Source organism: Camelus bactrianus, chromosome 15, assembly GCF_048773025.1.
Source record: "Camelus bactrianus isolate YW-2024 breed Bactrian camel chromosome 15, ASM4877302v1, whole genome shotgun sequence".
NCBI classification, from domain to species: domain Eukaryota; kingdom Metazoa; phylum Chordata; class Mammalia; order Artiodactyla; family Camelidae; genus Camelus; species Camelus bactrianus.
The window spans coordinates 60334368-60353014 of NC_133553.1; the positions used below are offsets into that span (position 1 = coordinate 60334368).

Consider the following 18647-nt stretch of genomic DNA (forward strand, 5'->3'; position numbering starts at 1 on the left):
AAATAAAATTTGGATTATCAGACATAGTTCACCTGTCAATAACTATTCTACAAGAGAAAGCTGACTGACATTAACACAATTTTCAACATACTGTTTGGAAACAGATATCAAGAAAGAAAAGACAAAAGTAAAACAGTGGAAAACTATATAGTTGTTTTTATCCAAACAGTGCCCCTAAAATATATCAGCTATTACTGTAAGTTTACCTTAGAAAAGTCCTGCTATTTTAAAAAGTTCAACAGAACCCAAATTTGTTCTCTTTCATCTAGTACAAGTTCACCTGCCTGATAGAAATCATGTCATTTTACCTTTCTATAAAAGTCATACTCTAAAGTAGCCCTAAAACTAAGCTCACATAACAAATTTAAAACAAAATCATAATTACGATATTACAATATAGTGGCCAAATAAACTTTAATATACTATTAAAACTACACACTAGTCTATTAATTAAGCCTTGGGTACGGAATGATTAATATAACCTGCGCTGCAAGAATTGTCTGACATCAACTATTCTTCTTTACTCACTTTTATTGTGCTCCACAGAACACAACTCAAAATTAACCATCAAGCTAGACAAAAAGAGGTAAGAACTTTTAATTATTTAATATGCTCCTATATTATTGGAATTTTATAGAGCACATATTACTTTGTGATTAAATTAATAAAAAACTAAATAAACCTTCAGCTATGGACAAAAGTAAAAGTACCCTTTTAGTAAAACAGAGAGTCAATTACCAAGAATTTAAGAGGGCAAGTCTTTGTTCCTTCCGTATTTAGGAAAATAGCCAAGCAATTAAAAAAAAAAAATACTCCCCATAATCGACCCCTAAAACTACATTTAAAAAAAAATTTAGAGACAATAGATTAATTTTCCAAGTTCCATCTTAGCGCTGTTTAAAACAGTGTTACAAAAACTCAAAGCTGGAATTCTGAAAATGAGGGAAACTGGTTGTTCTGAAGGAAGTGGTAAGCCATACAAGAAAGCAAAGGAGTAAATGCTTTTACAACATATATTATAGCAAACATTTGCTGAAAAATGCACCAATGTACCCGCTTATCTTTCAAAGCCTGCATGGGGTTTAGAGCTGGAAAGACCTACATTTGAATTCAGGCTCCATCACATAACAGCTACAAGATCTTGAGGCATGGCACTCATCTATCACCATGAGGCTCTATTTCCTCATCTGTAAAAAGGCTCAATTAGCACCCTCTACTACTCAGTTAGACTCTGGTCAATATTATAACTATTGCCTCTAAAACATTTAGCACGGTGTCCAGTACATTACAGGGGCACAGAAAGTGACAATTACTATTATTTTTCCTTCCTCCCTCCAAACCAGGAGGTAACCTGACGAAAAATTTCAAGAGCTACAGACAAAAACTTTGATGCCATTTACCCAAAATTTCTGTAGAGATGATGGGTGACAAAATATCATAGAAGTTTACCAGTACCATCTAAAGTAAAAAATTTTTAAATCTACATTTAAAAATTACCAGGTAGCAGTTATTAATACCATGATCACAATTTCCAAAGTCTGACAATGCATAAAACAGTAACATGGTCTCCAGCAAGTGTGCCTGTCTCTCCAGCAAGAGGAAGGCATTCTCTGCTTTACTTGCTTTACTCACAGAAAGACATCCATCACTTCAAAGGCCCCAAGTATAAATGTTCAAGAATAGTCATGAGGGTAGAAACACTGAGAATGGATACAATAATTAGCTTCAAGCCCAGAGAAGCTTCAAATATCAACCCAATGCAAGATGTGAAGAAAGTCAGAGGTCCATTCATAATATGCACCTCACAAACCCTTAACATTTTAAAAAAGACCTCTCCAATCAGAAATTTTAAACGCAATTGACCACAATAATGTTAGCTGCTTAATTAACTGGCTTAAATTTTAAATTCCTAAAAGGTAACCACAAATAGTAAACTGGAAACAGCATACTTGAACTCTATCATCACAGGCCCTTGAGTCAAAAATCCAATTCTACTGCTTACTCTAAATGCCCTTGGGCAAGCCATTTAACTCTACTCTGCCTCTGATTCCTGTAAAATTAGGACACTATTTCTTCATACATTAGGGGAAATAAAGTACATATACAAAATTTCTGACTAGTGGTGGGAACTCAAATTGTTAGTTGTTGACCTTATCCCAAGACTAGCATCAAGGGTTCTAGAGAGTCCTCCTCAGTGCTCTGTTCCTCTTCAGCTAAACCAACAAAACTAAAGCTTTCTTTTAATAATAATTGAAATCACAGGCCCCTCCTCCAAATCTTTTGCACTATTATGCCATCCTATTCTTAAAAAGTATCACAAGATTTAAACTGTGTTAATATTGTTAAATTGATTATGCTTCTTTGAGCTTGAGTCATCTTCTTAACAAATTGGTAAGCACATGAGAGCAGAGTCCATGTTTTATAATCAAAAAAATAAAAACCCCTCAACTCCTAGCACAGTCTAACTGATGACAGTAAGAAAGGGCTGGCTGTTTTCTTTAGTAAGCTTTTTTCCCAGGGAAGTCAGATATGTATGCACATGTGCGCCCATGTATGTATACACATACATTCACTGGAAGACTTAAGAAATCTGTATTGAAAAAAAATTTTAAATAGACAAGGTCAGAGATCAATGTTTGATCATTAAATATGAGAGAAAAACTTCAAAATTGAAACCACCTGCCATTTATATATGTTCTAACATCCCTTACTAGGACACACATGTCAAACAACGCCTGCATAGAACTGTACAGTTTACTCCTGAGATTCAGAACTGGGGTGGTACTAATCACATCTTATAGATAAAGAAACAGGCTTAAAAGGGATAATTGACTTGTATGAAGTAAGTGGCAGTCTGAACTTAAGCCTAGGGTTTACAACTCTAAATGCTGTTATGTTTTGTTTTGTTTTGTTTTTGTATTTCACCATGTTCCCTTAAAGATGTATTTTATACACCCAGGTGACAAAAATGTCAGTAAACATGGTAAGTCCTACATATAAAACCTATCAGAATGAATCAAACCATCTATGAACTTGCACACAGAACCAAAATTTTTTAAGTATGATTCACTGCTTAAATTAACTTAGAACATCTTAGTAGAGAATAAGCTAGCTCAGCTCAAAAGACCATGGTAAATTTTGGAGTTTAGATTTCATTAGCTTTAGGAAGTGGTGAACCCAACTGCTCTTCACGAGGACAGATACCAGCCCCCAGTCTACACATAAAGCGCTAAATAATTATCCACAGTGTATATTTGACAACATGGCTTCAAATATCCTTTTTTAAATCTAGCTATTCAACTATTTTTATAAATTCCATCTAATTCACTCAAGACTATATTATGTATTACAGTTAGCTAAGTATTTATCCTAATCATACATATGAATTTTAAGATAGTAAAGATACTACAGAGATGACTTATTGCTCTTAATGAGAACACTAAAGTTCTGTGAACTTAATATGCCTTTGTTTCAAGAATCTTAGAAACACTTCATATGTTAGTAACTTAATGAGAAACAAAAAGGTAAGCATTTTTTAAAAGGGAGAAAAAAAGCAAAGCACAGACAAGGTCATCAAAATAAAGCCATGCCCAAACAAATCTCACATTTCAAAACTAATTAATTTAGGATACCAAATTTACAATTAAACTCTGTCAACTTTTGGATTTCCATATTTTGAAAGAATAGTAGTAAAGATTCTCTTTCCTGTTTTCAATCTCCTAAATCAGGCATTCTTAACTTGAGGTTCATGAACAGAGGTTCATGAAAAGGCTCAGGGAATGTGAACACCTTGCAACTTCATGCAAAATGTTATGAATTTGTATACACATAGGGAGCCAATCCACAGGGTTCACCAAATGCTCCTAGGGGTACATACATGACCACAAGTGGGTTAAGAATAACTGTCCTAAATCAAGTTACTGGAAAATTCATCTATAGGCAATATAGAAAGGACAAATAATAATTCCACTTAAATACTACTGTTACTCAAAGAAAATACATACAGACAATTTAAATTCATCATTATTCTTGGAAAACTTCAATTATATAATTCAGTCAATTTCATTTGTAAAGCTCACCAATTTGAGGCAATCACAGACTGCATAAAATATCCTGTGTAAAGACCCAGCCAAGTGGATCAAGCACTCGTTAAACAGAAGCTATTATGATTTTAAAAAATGTTTCCAGAGAGCAGTCCTCCTTGTGAGCAAAGGTAACACTACCTGTCAGAATTAGGAATCTATAAACATAGAACAGAGTAAACTTAACTGGAACCTATCATAACCTTGGATTTAATAAAGCAAAGTGTCCTGACCAATAGCCAACCAGTCACAAAAGTACCAAGGAAAACTCCACTTCCTACATGTCCTTTGTATTCCTCTTCTTCACTTGTTTAAGTCAGTCAACAAACCAACAAACACTTGTTTTCTGGATCCTTAGGGCCTCAGGAGTGTTTTCTTGCCCCAGACAACATTACAGCATTACCCCTTTATAATCTGAAACACTCACAGGGTGTTCCAAAGAAAAGCCAAGACCTAAGTTTTCTTCCTTAAATTCTATTCTAGACATAAAAGAAGCAATCTCAGCCCCACCTTCTACAAGAAAACAGTAGAATAGTCCGACTGCTCCCTCTCCCTGTAAAAAAAAAAAAAAAAGTAGGCATTTTGCCTAAATCTCTTAGTAAAACTCCAAAATATGGTTCAGACAAAGAGTGGTAAAAGCAGATAAGCTACACATCTAAAATGTCTCATGCACTGGTATCCTTCACCCTTTTCAGTTTCTCTTCATCTTTAAGAGTCTCAAAACCTTAAAAGCACTTTAACCCTATTTTTATATATTAGGAAAGAGACAACTATCGAAAATGAAGACAACTATTACAACTTTAAGTAGTAAAACCATCAGATATGTAGTCACAAGCTGCCAAGGACAGAAAACACACATACAACAGCCAAAGGACTGTTCATATGATACGAATCTAACAAGATGCTAGCACACAGGTAAATCAGTAAGACTACTTTCAGAATAAAAAGACTGAAATATCAAAGAATAAAATTACTCAGCAAAATTCTCTTTAAAAGTCAGATAAAGAGTTGGCAAGAGAACACTTGATTCTGAGGCTCTTTCATCTTTAAGACCAACAAAAAACTGGAATATGTAAGAAACTGTCAACATCCTATACTTTAACCTAATTATAATGAAAAAGAAGACAAAAATTATAAATGCAAAATTTCAGTTTCTTTAAATGATCCTGCAAGATCATCCATTCACACAAAAAACTCTTAAGATGTATTTTGTGGAAAGTCTATATAGCTGGTAACTTACATTACCCAAAGAATTACATATGTTGATTCTGTACAGACATTAAGAAATCATATTCTGGATGAGAATACTTCTTTAAACTCTTCTGAATCTATCAAATCACTACATCACCAAAAAGTCATCAAGGCAACCAACAAAAAGAAAACCTATTTTTAGCTTTTTACAACCCAAGCCAGGCAGGATGGCTCCCAAAAGAAGGGTGGTGTGAAGAAGGGCCCACCTGCCATCAACAAGGTGGTGACCAGAGAATACACTATCAACATTCACAAGTGCATCCATGGAGTGGGTTTCAAGTGCGGGCCTTAGGCACTCAAAGAAATCCAGAAATATGCCATGAAGGAGATGGGAACTCCAGATGTGCACACTGACACCAGGCTCAACAAAGCTGTCTGAGCCAAAGGAATTAGGAACCCATACCATATCATATGCGATTGTCCAGAAAATGTAATGAAGATGAAGATTCAACAAAATAAGCTCTATACATTGGTCACCTATGTACCTGTCACCACTTTCATAAATCTACAGTTAATGCGGATGAGAACTGCTGATTGTCTATAAAGTTCTAGAACTGCCACAAAAAAAAAAAAGAAAACATATTTTTAGTTGATTTCTGCTTCTTTCCTAATTAAAAAAATTCTAACTAAAAATTATGTAAAAGGTAGTAATGATATAATAATTAAGTTACATTCTGTCAGATAACAGAACTGATTAACTTATTTTTACTTTCAAGCTCTTAAGTTAAAAAACATTTATTCAAAGCACAGTGCTGGCAAAAAAAAAAGTTTAAGAGACTGATTAAATCTTAAGTTGTGAATGAAATTTTAAAAAGCTAAAAACAAGGTAAACTTTTTTTACAACATTTTCCTGCAACAAACTAGTCAATCCAGGTAGACTACTACATATAGTTCTTCCTTCCGTAGTTAACTGGTATATTCATGATAGGTATACATACTTTATTCTCAACACATTCCTTACAAATGAAGCAGCCAAAATGATTTTCTTGACACTAAAAAAAATATGCTAGAAGCTAATGGATTAGGAAAAATGTTTGTGGTATGAGAATAATGTTAAGTATTTCCTAACTAGTGTGCTGAAATAATCACTGCCTGCTTCACCACCTAACAAAATCTTTCTTGAAATCCCCAGAAAAAAAAAGAAAGCTCTGATCCTTTCCATCTACTTTTTCCACTGTTCAGATTCCACTTTTAGTTGCATTATGTTTTTGTCTGTAGTACTTGAAATTCAAATGAGTGGGTCATTACCCTCATGTACACTATAAAGATAACCTAGGGCCATCATTTCTTCCAAATCTCCAAATCACAAGGAAAGTAGTCAAAAAGACAGCTTAAAATTTAATCATGGATTGATGTATTTCTTATCCTCCTCACTCCTAAACCAAAAGTTTACAACTTAAGATCATAAAGTAAAAGCATTCAGTAGTAAATCTACCAAAAGGTAATCGCATGTCAACCTATATAAATCTGAAATTTCATTCATTCTGAAAACCAACTTTTTCTTTTGTCAAGAACCCATTTTCATTACCAAATTCAGCAGCACACATAAAGGAGATTTTAGAAGTTTCTAAAAGGAGTAAGATAAATAATAGATGATACATCAAAACAAGGAACATACGGGGTGCACCTGTAAACATTATCTAGTACACTGTTTTTTCACATTAGCATACAAAGTGTATGCTTATAACACACATGTATTAAAAGGTATAGTATTGCCCCTGGCATATAATTGGCCATAAACGTTAGCTATTAGGACAACATTGTGGAATTATGAAAGGTATTCATCCATTAAAAGTTTTAACTAAGAAAAAACAGGATTTTCAAGTTTAGAACAAGGTTTTAAAGCAAATGGACTTGTATTTGAGTGATTAAACTCTAACAGTTTCCTTCTTTTCTCTACTTTCCAATTTTTCTCTGATTACTTTTGGGATGGTAACAAACTTTATTAAAGACAAAAAAAAAAAAAAGAAACTGCTGAAGTCAGACTGCTAAAAATCTGCTTGCTGGTTGACCTTGTGACCTTCCCTAATAAAATACCACCTCCTCTCAACTTAAGTAATTTTTACTAGTGCTTTTCCAAAGATTTTCCCAAATTCCTAGATTATTTTACTAGACACAGTCTAGACTATAAACACAGTAGTCCAGGTACTGGCATACTCGATGCCATGAAAATATAAAAATGATTTCTGGGTTTGATTCTGTTGAGACCCTTAATCTAGAGTCCTCAAAAGAAAGGGTGGTTTAGCACTGTATTTACTTAAGAATTACCATCCTTGCCATTTATTAACCATTCTTCTTTCTTTTCCCCCCTTGAAAAATCCTCCTCACTCCCTCTGCTTCTCCAAATTTACTGCTAATAATTCCCTTACTAGTTTGTTCTCTATAAGATCTTCCTGAACCCTATTAGCCAACCACAACCCTACACCTTCCTTTAAAATCTTGCTGCTCCAATCCATGCCACACATCTGGAATATGCCATATCTACTGGTATTTAATATATATACAATCTGTTTTTTATATGCCATTATAAGCTCCTTGAGGGTAAAGATTAAATTTCTGAATCCTAGCAATACTAGAATGTCTTACATGATAATGATGTACACCACCCAGAGTAGTCTGCAGTTTTCCAAATTCTTTTACATATACTTGAGCCTCGAAACTACCTTGATAGGAATAAATACCATCGTCCAATTTTACAAAAGGAAAAACAAATTCAGTCTAAATCATTTGTCATGGTTCTGCTCAATTAATCTTCAAGATCTATTTACAGTACTAAATACATGTAGCAAACAGAAGAAACACTCTGAACAGAGGACAAACCTCCATATAATGGAAAATCCATGTACTTTACTGTTGCCAAGAAAACTACTAAACTAGGGACCTCAAGTTCAACTCTGCCCAAGTACGAAAAACCAACTTTGTCCTTGGAGACCTTGATAAAAAAAACCCGCCAACATTGCAAATATAGCACTATTAGAACATTATCCTCAACTTCTTAAGGTATATAAAATTTTAATAAAATACTATGGCTTCTGCTTAGTACACAAAGGGGCATTTCAGCAACAAACCAAAGTATTACAAAACTTGAAGTCAGAATGCATTTTGCAAGAGCCATGTGACACACACATGACAATCAGCTAAACTGATGGGTGGACCTTTTAAGGGAAATGTTTAGCAGCAGCTGACCAAAGCAGCAAATAAACTCAACAATTAGGACAAATACCGATTTCTGCTTTAAAAAAGTTTTCCCCTCCCCCAAAGCCTTCTGACACCAAAGAGGAATACCAATTAAATCTCCTCCAATTATTCATTAATTTATATATGCAAACCATGGAAGGATGTTTTTAAGGGCCACTAAGGAGACCCCAACAAAATCTTCCCAAGGAAAGTGAACACCAGTTCCCAGGAAAGGTGCCAGGTGTGTCACATCTGCTGTGGTGACTTCTTGAGTAAGCAAGAAAAAGAAATGCATTAACTTTTCATGACACGTCATGGAACCTCATTCCCTATCTGCAAGCATTAAAGTAGGTAATCCAAAACCTACAGATCCACCATAGGACACATTCTTTTCTCCTTCAACTTGACAGCAAAGTCTTCCTTCAATTTGGTGATTAATTTAAGATATCCTCAGGTTTTAATGCTGGTGTTATGTTTTGTTTTTCCCTTGACCTACACAAAATGACTTCAGTGTCCTCCAAAAAAAAAAATTCTCACAAATGCCCAGGTTTTTAGGAAGGAAATGGGCCCAGGGAGTGAGAGAACAACTCCAGGAAATAACTAAAAAAGACAACTAAAAATTTTAAATCGCTTCTCACCATCTACTCACTCCCCTCAATCCCACGCAGTTCTGTAAAGCATCCATATTACCTGCAACCTGGCGGGGAGGGTGGAAGAGAGAGCCAACAAGCTCAAGATTTACAAGTAAAGCTGGTTTCCACCCCGACGGTTCTGACAGCTCCGCAGGGTGCGGGCCCAGGGTCTGACAGTGCCCTCTAGGAGAGTTCTCCCACCTTATCCCTTCCCCTTAAAAACAAGTCCTCCTTCAAAAGCCACAGCCTCCAAGAGAAGCTACCCCTTCCCACCGCCCCACCACCGACTCCCAAACGCCGCAACCCCCTTAGTGGACTGTTCCTCCGCACCGGTCCAGCACTTACGCCCTCCAACCAGACCGGGTCCAGGCCCGGGAGGCTCACCCCTCGGCCCAACCCCTCCCCCCGACCGCCCCTCCTCCGTCAGACAATGGGGCCCGACACCCGGCCGCCAACCTCTCCCGCCCCATCACCCTCACCTCACCCCGGCCGAGGCCCCCACCCACGCCCCAGCCCTCCTCGCCCCCTCTAAGCTTTCCCAAGCTGGCCCACGGACCCAGCCGACCGGTGCTCTCCTGCACTCACTATTCGGGATTCATGCTGGACATGTCACTGCAGCTGCCGCCGCCGCCACCGCCGCACTTGCTGCTGCAGCCGCCGCCCTGACTCTCCGCGCCACGGGTAGTCGAAGGAGAGGAATGAGATAGGCTGTTCCGGGAGAGCAAACGTCTTCCCCGACTCCGTCCCCTTAGAACACAATCAGCAGCCGCCGCCACTCAGCTTTCGCTTCCACCCAAAATGGCCGCCGGCGAACCAGGAAATAGGAAAGCCTTAGATCGAGGGGCCTTTACACAGCCCAAAGGGCGGCCGCACCGCTTGGCATGCTGGGAAAGAGAGTTGCGAAAGAGGCTGCGGGCGCTGGAGACAGACGGTGCAACGCGGCGGCCAGGACTCAGCTTCCCGCCAAACACCGCGCCTCTGGCCCATGCGTATTTGAGGGATTGTCGCCCGACCCATTCCCCCCTCTCTCACCACCCCCCCCGCTCCGCCCCTCCCCGCTCCCCACCCCGCTGACTCGTTGGCTAGGACTTCGCTCGGACTCCCCCTAGCGGATTGGCTAAGACCGAGCTCCCTGGTGATGTCATCAGTGAGACGTGGCAGCCCGGCGAGTCAGCGCCCCAAGGGGGAGGGGGAGGGGAGGGACAGAGGGCGGTGCCGGCTGCTGGGTGAAGCGGGGGATGGGGACCTGGGGACCCGGAGGGATGAAGAGAGAGGTCGGAGCCGGAGGGACCGCCTGAGTGTCAAGGCGGAGGGACGAGGGTGCTGGAGGACACTCCTGGCCGGTCCTGCCTCCTGTGCGCCTTTTGCTGGTCTGACCAACTTGAGGCGAGCTTCCCGTTTCATTCCCAGGACGTCCGCTCGAAGGATGGGAGAATAGTCATGGGGCCTCTGCGGAAAACTTTGTGTCTCTGGAAAACATGAAACCGTTCTTTCAGTTCTCTTCCTCACTCACCCAACATCACTGGGTCTGGTCATCGTCCAGTGTTGGCCGCAGGCACTGCCATTTTCTTTTTTGCTTTCTTACCATTACTTTTCCAGCCCTGCTCTGATCGCCTCAGCCTGGATATTACCGCAGCCTCTAAGGGATCTAATCTGCTTCTGTCTCTTCTTTGCCCTAGACAATTTGCACCAACAGCTAGACATCTTCCTGAAACAACATTTCCATCTACTACCCCTACGCCTTTCAGTGCCTCCACATTGCATGAACGGGACATAGCCCGGAGCCAGACAAAAATTCCTGATCATCTTGCCCTGGTTCCAGCCTTTCAGGTTGAATTGTACTTATTTTTAGTTGTTATTTAATTCTGAGCCATTCTACAAGATTGAAAAATAATAAGCGATAGTGCAAATCATCACTATATGATGCCTGGAAACTCCAGGAATAATATCAACAGTAGAATTTTTTATTCCAAACCTTATGGTCTTAACAGCTCTCTTTAATCAGCTCAGGAATTTAAATCTCCGCTAAACTTTAACACATTATCTTGGGTTCCTTAATTACAAAGGGCATAGTTTAATACATTGTCCAAAGTTTATCTTCCAACTTGTTCTAAGAAACAGGAAAATTATCTCCAAAGACTGATTGCAAAATCACTTTAAATTTCTGTGACACCAAAATATGTACCCTTTACTGACTACAACACTTAAAGCACAAACTCCTGCATGTGCCTTAGTTGACAACCTCATCAAACAGTACACTAGAATTCCTTCTCATCGTGTTGGCATCAGAAATGAACATAGCTATCATATCAGAATTACCCTGAATGGATCAATGATGGACATCTAAAAGTGTTTATTACCTGGACTCTTGTCCCTTCCTGCTTATTATGATTTCACAGAAGAAAAACTAGGAAAAATCTCTGAAGAATTCATCCTGAGTTAAAGATAAAGATTTTAAACCTTTTTCTCCCTTTAGAGGTATACCTCTATACTTCCTATAATTATTTATTTCCTTTCCTAACGAATAACTAATAATTTTTCACCTAAGTGATACAGTAGTTGTGAGAATTAAATAAAACATGAAACAGAGTATAATGACTTTGGAGGCACTTGGTAAATAGTCATTCCCTTTCTCCCTCAGTTTTAAGTGTCCCTGCTGTATACCAAGGACAGAATGCCTCATATCATAGTTGTGGTGTTGTAATATGCCAGGAGATCAGAAGCAACTTAACTTGGGATTGGTGGGTGCTTGTTTCCCACCCCCCAATACACTTTATATGTCACTTACATTAAGATTTCCTTACCAAAAAATCAGTTTTGCTGATTCAAACTTTAATATATTTTGTATTAGGTGTTTAAGAGTAGCTACTTTTATAGTTCAGATGAATAACTCAGAATAACTCATTCAACTAAGATGAGCCCTGTTGGTTTCCCTATTGTCGAATCAGAACTCTCCTAGGGCCCTTTGTCCATTTGTTCTTTGGCTCATTCTTTTCTTTCCTTCCTTCCTTCTTTTTCCTTCTTCTCTTTTTCTTTTATTAAATATTTATGAGCTGGCATGTAATAAATGTGTTTGGGACTTGTGCTTGGAGCCATAAGGAATAGAAAAGTGAATGATTACAACTCTCTGTCTGCAAAGTAACAACCCAGTGAGAGAAAGATGTGTACACAAACAAAGTCTAGAGGGAAAATGAAAAAAATAAATTTAAATGAGGTATATAGGGACAGAAATCAGATCAGTTATTGCCAGGAACTAGGAATGGAAGGAGGGCATTGTCTGCAAAGGAACTTTCGGGTTTGATGGAAATACTCTATTTCTTCACTGTGATGGTTAGTTACTCAACTGTATATGCTTGTCAAAACTCATAGAACTATACACCTAAAGGCTAATTTAACAGTATATAAGTTATACCTCAGTTATGAACCTGACCTTCAGAAAGTGATATGAGGTGGAAGTACAGAGGAGGGAATTCCAACTCAAACTGCTTCCACGAAGGAGGATGTATTTGAATTAGGCCTTGAAAAAAGAATAAAATTTTGATCATTGGCAGAAATGGGGGCAAGGGAGCCATTTGTCCCAGAATGACAGAAGAATGTAAACACAACCCTAGAAATGTGCAGATAACACTTATGTTTAAGGAATGGTGATCACAGGTTCCACGGGAAATGAGGTGGGAGACATTTAGGTTAAGGTGAGATAATGTGGCGCTCCACATACCTGCTAAGGAGATTCAACTTTATTCCCTAGGCAGTAGGGAGCCACGGAAGTTTCCAAGGAAAGTGAGGTGATCAGCTCAGTATGCTAAAAGGAGCACTTTGGAGTTCTGATGAGACTGGAAGTAGGGAGACTAGTTAAAAGGTAATTAGATTCATTTAGGCAAGAAATGATGTGTTCTGACCTAGGGGAGTTGCACCTAGAATGGAAAGGAGGGGCGGTTCCAGAGAGGGAGAGAGAGAATCTAAAGGTGTGAAGGGAAGGGAGAGGCTAAAAGTGCCCCAGAAATAGCCAGTTTACCTGCCAGCCTAGGAACAAGGCCCCATCCAAGTCAGAGAAGAGGGGAAGAGGAGGAGGAAGACAGGCAGTGCTATGTGGTTCGAAGTCAGAGCTAAAGCTGTGTTGCTGTGGCAGGACTGGAACTACCAGAAATTGTCCTCCTTCTGAATCAGCACAAAAAACAGAAGACTGCCAAAGATAAACCAAACCAGACACTAGTTAAAGTGGTAGGACAGACTTTATTCAGTAATAACTAAAGAGGGCCCAGTGGGAGCTGAACTCAACAGTTGCTGAAACAAAAGATAGGCTTTTTGAAAGCTGAACTGTGCTAAGGAAAAGGACTTGAGGTGTGTGAAGGGGGTTGGTTCGTGTGACTAGACCATCTGGATTTGTTAATTGGCACTTGTCCGGAAGACAAACTTTTTTTTAATTGTTTGTTTGTTTATTAAATAGTTTTGTCTTCTGTGACTTCTAACAGGCTGTGACTTCCTGGGGGCAGGTAGCTACCTTTACTCTGCTTTTGCCTCTCAAATTGTGGTGTTGTTATCTTTTTTCTTAATGGAGATACTGGGGACTGAACCCAGGACCTCCTGCATGCTAAGCATGCGCTTTATTTTACCACTGAGCTATAAGCACCCCCTAGCTGATTTATAATATTGTCTTAGTTTCAGGTGTAAAACATACCAATTCAGTATTTTTGCAGATTATATTACATTATAGGTTATTACAAGATAATGGGTATAGCTCCCTGTGCTGTACAGTATATTCTTGTTGCTTACCTATTTTATACATAGGTATGTTTGTATCTGTTAATCCCACATCCCTAATTTGTCTCCTCCCCTCCTCCCCTTTCCCCTTTGATAACCACAAGTCTTCCAATCCAAGAGCACAGGATATCTTTCCATTTCTTTGAATCATCTTCAGTTTCCTTCATCAATGTTTTTAGTTTTCAGAGTCTTTCACCTCCTTGGTCATTTATTCCCAGGTTTGTTTTTGTTTTGTTTTGATGTGGTTATAAATGGAATTTTTTTTTTTTTAGTTTCTCTTTCTGTTATTTCATTATTAGTGTAGAGAAATGTTAATGACACAGGAGGAGTAGAACCCATCTGCGCCAACTCCCATTCTAGCGCTCTTCCCATTGCCCTTAAGTTTATTTGCTGAGTCCCCTGGAAAAGAAGCATCTGAGGGCACCAAAAAGAGAGAATTGCCTCATCAAACCCAACCATCTTTTTAACACAAGAGATGAGATGAAACCAGAAGAGGACTCTACTCTGTTCCATTTTTACTCTCCAGTACCCCCAGCAGTGCTCTGAAAATTCCCAGAATCTAGTACCGTCTTCCACTCATTCTGCTACCAGAATCCTACATATTCCTAGAACCCACCTATAATCACACCCCTTCCTGGAAGCCATCCCTGTCCACATCCACCTGAAGTGAGCAATCTTCATCCTCTTGTTTACCTCAGCTCATTCTTTTTTTAGCACTCATGTAATGCCTCATACAAAGCTGCCCAATTCAGAAGCCATGATCCATAGATGGCTATTTAAAATACTCAAAAATTAAGTTACAAATTCAATTCAATTCCTCAGTTGTACTATCCACATTTCAACAGCCACATATGGCTAGTGCCTACTGTATTAGACAATGCACATTATAGAATATTTCCATCATTGTGGAAAGTTCTACCAGGCAGCACTATGTACCATTAGTTGTAATATTTTATGTATATCTTTTATTTTTCTAGCTAGACTGTGAGCTCCACGAGGGCGGGGACCACACCTACAAACTGTATCCCTTCCCAACGGCACTGAGCACAGTACCTTATACCTAATAAACATCCAACATATTCATTGATTGGGTCCTCAGGAAAGCATTGGCCTATTAGTAAGCTCTAGGATTGTTTAAATCTTTTTACTTTATCCTCATATAAAACAAATAAAGCTCAGTCCATCTTCCCAGAGACAGGAACAATGCGTTGAAGCCAAACAGATAAGAAACTCCATCCCCCCCCAGCATGGTCAGCAGGAAGAAAGGGCAAAGGAAGGGACTGGCTACACATACTCTGGCTGCCATAGATACCAACCTCCAGGCCTTCAACCCTCTGAAGAGAACACTGTCTGAACACCTAGTTCCCTGACTTTCACCTCCTGTGGAGTTGTCTCCAGTTTGCAAAATTTTATGAGGTCAGGGTGCCACCAAGGCCACCACAGTGTTTAGCATCAGCAGGGCAGGCCACGGAATAAAATGTCAAATAAAATCAGATTGAAAATTCCCTAAATAGGTCTCAAAACCATTTCAGATACCCCAGGCCCAGGGGACAAAGGGCTCAGCTAGTTAACCTGGACCTCCAATAGAACGTACCTCCAACAGCCTGACTGTCCCTAGCTCTCAGGTACCTACCTGATCTCAATCAGGTGGGCTTTTGGTTAAGTTACTAAGACCTAATCTCTCCCAGTGAACAAGAGCTGAACCACGTTTGATTATATTCAGTCCAGTATTTTTTCCCTAATAGCTTCTATTGTTTTCTAATTGCTTTAAGTGTAATGCTTGTGTCCTTGGGAGCAAAGACCTCATTGCCATCACTGTCCTCTACATTTTGGAGGATGATTAAATGAAGGCCATGTTTGTGAAAGTGCCTGCCCTGGGGAAACCTCAAAAATGTCAGCTCCCTCTGCCCTTGTCTCCCTCCCTGGTATCTCGCTCTGAGCTGCACCTCCTTTCCTCATTCCGCCAAGTCTTGCCCATTCTAAAGATGCAGTTTAAATTCCCTTTCTCTCCATGAAATCCCTCTTGCCCACCCAGTGGGAAATAATCCCTCTCTCTTCTGAACTTCCACCACCAACACCACTGAGCCCCTCACAACTCTGTTGGCCTGGGAATTTTGTTAGTTACCCTTCCGTGTGTGCTTCTTGAGGATTGTAAACTTCTTTGTGTCTCCAGGGCTCAGCCATAATAGATCATCTATAAATATCTAGTGTCTGACTCATTTGTAACATCAACAACAAATATTTTAACAAATGGTCAATTCTATTGAACACAGAGGTGTTGATCATTTTTCTCCATCAGGGAATATATTCAGGGCAAAGGCTTTCAATGTGCCTTTTAAAAAATATTCATCTCTCTCCAATCACTGTACACAGTGCCTAAGCTGTTTTCAGTGCTGAGTAAATGCATAGTGAGTGAAGTTTCTAGATTATCTCTATAGAAAAGCAAGTCATGGTCCTCTGATCACTTCTGATATATATATATATATATATATATATTATATATCATATATATATATAACAGTGATAAGCTTCTCTTGACCACACCATTGACTGACAGATCTCCATAATGGCTCTGCTTACGGCCATGGCACCACCGATGGGCACAGCACCATCACCTCCTGCTCAGGATCATAGCTGATGCTCTCACAGGAGGAAAAACAAATCTGTTTCCTCTATTCACTTTAGGTTCATTGGCTAGTTCCCTGTAAGTTAAACTGATGAAAGATTAACAGAAGAAAACAAATAGAAGTTTGTTAACGTGTATGTTCTATGTACACATGGGAGCACGCAGAGATGAGTAACTCGCAGGGGTGGTTAGAACGGGTTTATGAAGCATTTTCACAAAAGAATAATGAATTTTTAGAGACATGACAAGAGGAAGGAAAAGGGCTTTGAGTTTCTAGCAGTGGAAATTGTGGGAAGGTGTATATATATGGGGGAATTAATGGAGGATAAAGACTAGTGAGTAAGGTTTGTTATGGAGATTTCTCTAGTGTCATCTCTGGGCTGATAAGGGTCTAGAGTTGTATCTGATGATTAACTTCTGCCCTTCTAAACAGAGAGGAGAGAGGGGCACATCTTTACAAATATATGTCCTGCTTTTAGGCAAATACGGGAGGGCAGAGACGTTTTCTTATATCTGCTTCTTCTCAATTGCCTTCAGCTGAAAATCCACATGCCAAAGTGGCATATTTTGAGGTGGCATATTCTGCTTCCCTTCATTCTTCAATCAGTCAAGCCACCCTGACATATTATGTACGAGGACCTCATTTTTACTCACTTCTCAAACAATGGCAATCTTTATGGACAACCTCTGTTTTACCTAATGGTGATATTACAGAAGTAGGCTGGGCAGATCAAAATCATGATCTAGCAGATAAGCAGCTATAGGACAAATGAGGTCACTATCAGAGTTCCATGTAAAACCCTGTATGGTTGTATGATGTTTTATGGAATTGGGTGACAGTGAAAGGGTGAGAAAGTGGAGTTATCATTTCTGAGTCACTTTGCCACAGGAGTCTCAGCCAGGAAGTCTTATCAGTAAGAGTTGCCCTTGCACACCATGAAATCCATCTTGTTCTGTCATCTACTCTGTGATCCACTCATTTATTTAATATATGAAGCACCTGTTCTGCTCTGACACAGAGATAAACCAATGAACAAAACTGACCAGGTCTATACCCTTATGAAGAATGAAAATTCTCATGAGAGATTTATCAATCAACTACTGCATTTCCTCAAAGCTAAGGCATGACTGATTTCCACCATGGATTTAATAACAGCTTTTCAAGGAAAAAAAATCGCATTAAACATGCACATTGATTGGTTGTTAGCATCAAAAATGCCTCCCCCAAAATATCACCAAGGCAACGAGTTACTATGACAAAACTCATTTTAATTGCTTACCAGAGTAAGGGAGAGCACTACATAGACAGCCTTTGTAGCATCTTACAGATGGATAAGGGAAAATTGGGCTATTTATTGAATTTTAAAAGTCTAATTTAAGGTGGGTCTTTGACTGAGAGGAGAAAGAGGTCTTGGTTAGCACTGGGTAGAGATCATGAAAAAATATTTTAGGATTGATAGACTCAGAAATTGAGGCAATGGGCTCAAAGAGTCTTGGAGTATAAATTGTCATTTGATGCTTTAATCTGAAGAGTTGATGAGTCTTTCAAGAAAGTCCTGGAATCAACAATAAAGTCATTTGTAACTTTTATTTTCCCAGTCAAGAGTTTGCTGAAATAGTAAAATTATGTTGAGGACAGCAGGAGAATATTAAAGTTATGTTAATGTATAGAGTAAGCTATGTGGATGGTCTTATAAGCATGTGAAAAATAAGCACGTTAGGAGAAATAATTACAGAATTAAGGATATATAATTATAATTGCAAAATATGTTGTGATGGACAAATATAAGGTGCTATGGGAGCATGTAGTGGGGCACCTCACCTACTCTGCAGAGGTCAGAGAAAGTATATTTGAAGAACTTGTGTTTGAACTGAGGCAAAATGATGAGTTTGGCTAGATGAAGAAATGGAGAGGTATGGGTGGGAGAATGAGATAACATGTGCAAACGTCCTGCGGTGAGAAGGAATATGGTATTTGAGGGCTTGCTGAAAGATCAGCAAGGCTGGAGCATAAGGATTGAGAGGACAGAGGCACACAGTAAGTTAACTGGCTAGGGGGTGAGGAGGAGATTGCTATCCACTGCTATGCTTCAGAATGAACTTTTTTTTTTTAAGACA

General features: G+C 39.1%; 1 protein-coding gene across 1 annotated transcript in view; it reads right to left on the reverse strand.

The window, feature by feature from the left end:
* The window catches only part of RAB1A (RAB1A, member RAS oncogene family), a 27261-nt gene extending 17296 nt beyond the window's left edge, over positions 1–9965 (reverse strand). Inside the window, exon 1 of the mRNA XM_074341238.1 lies at positions 9728–9965. Within this exon, the coding sequence (XP_074197339.1) occupies positions 9728–9750 (23 nt within the window). The 5' untranslated portion in view covers positions 9751–9965. The remainder of the gene's footprint in view (positions 1–9727) is intronic.
* Positions 9966–18647: the final 8682 nt, after the last annotated feature.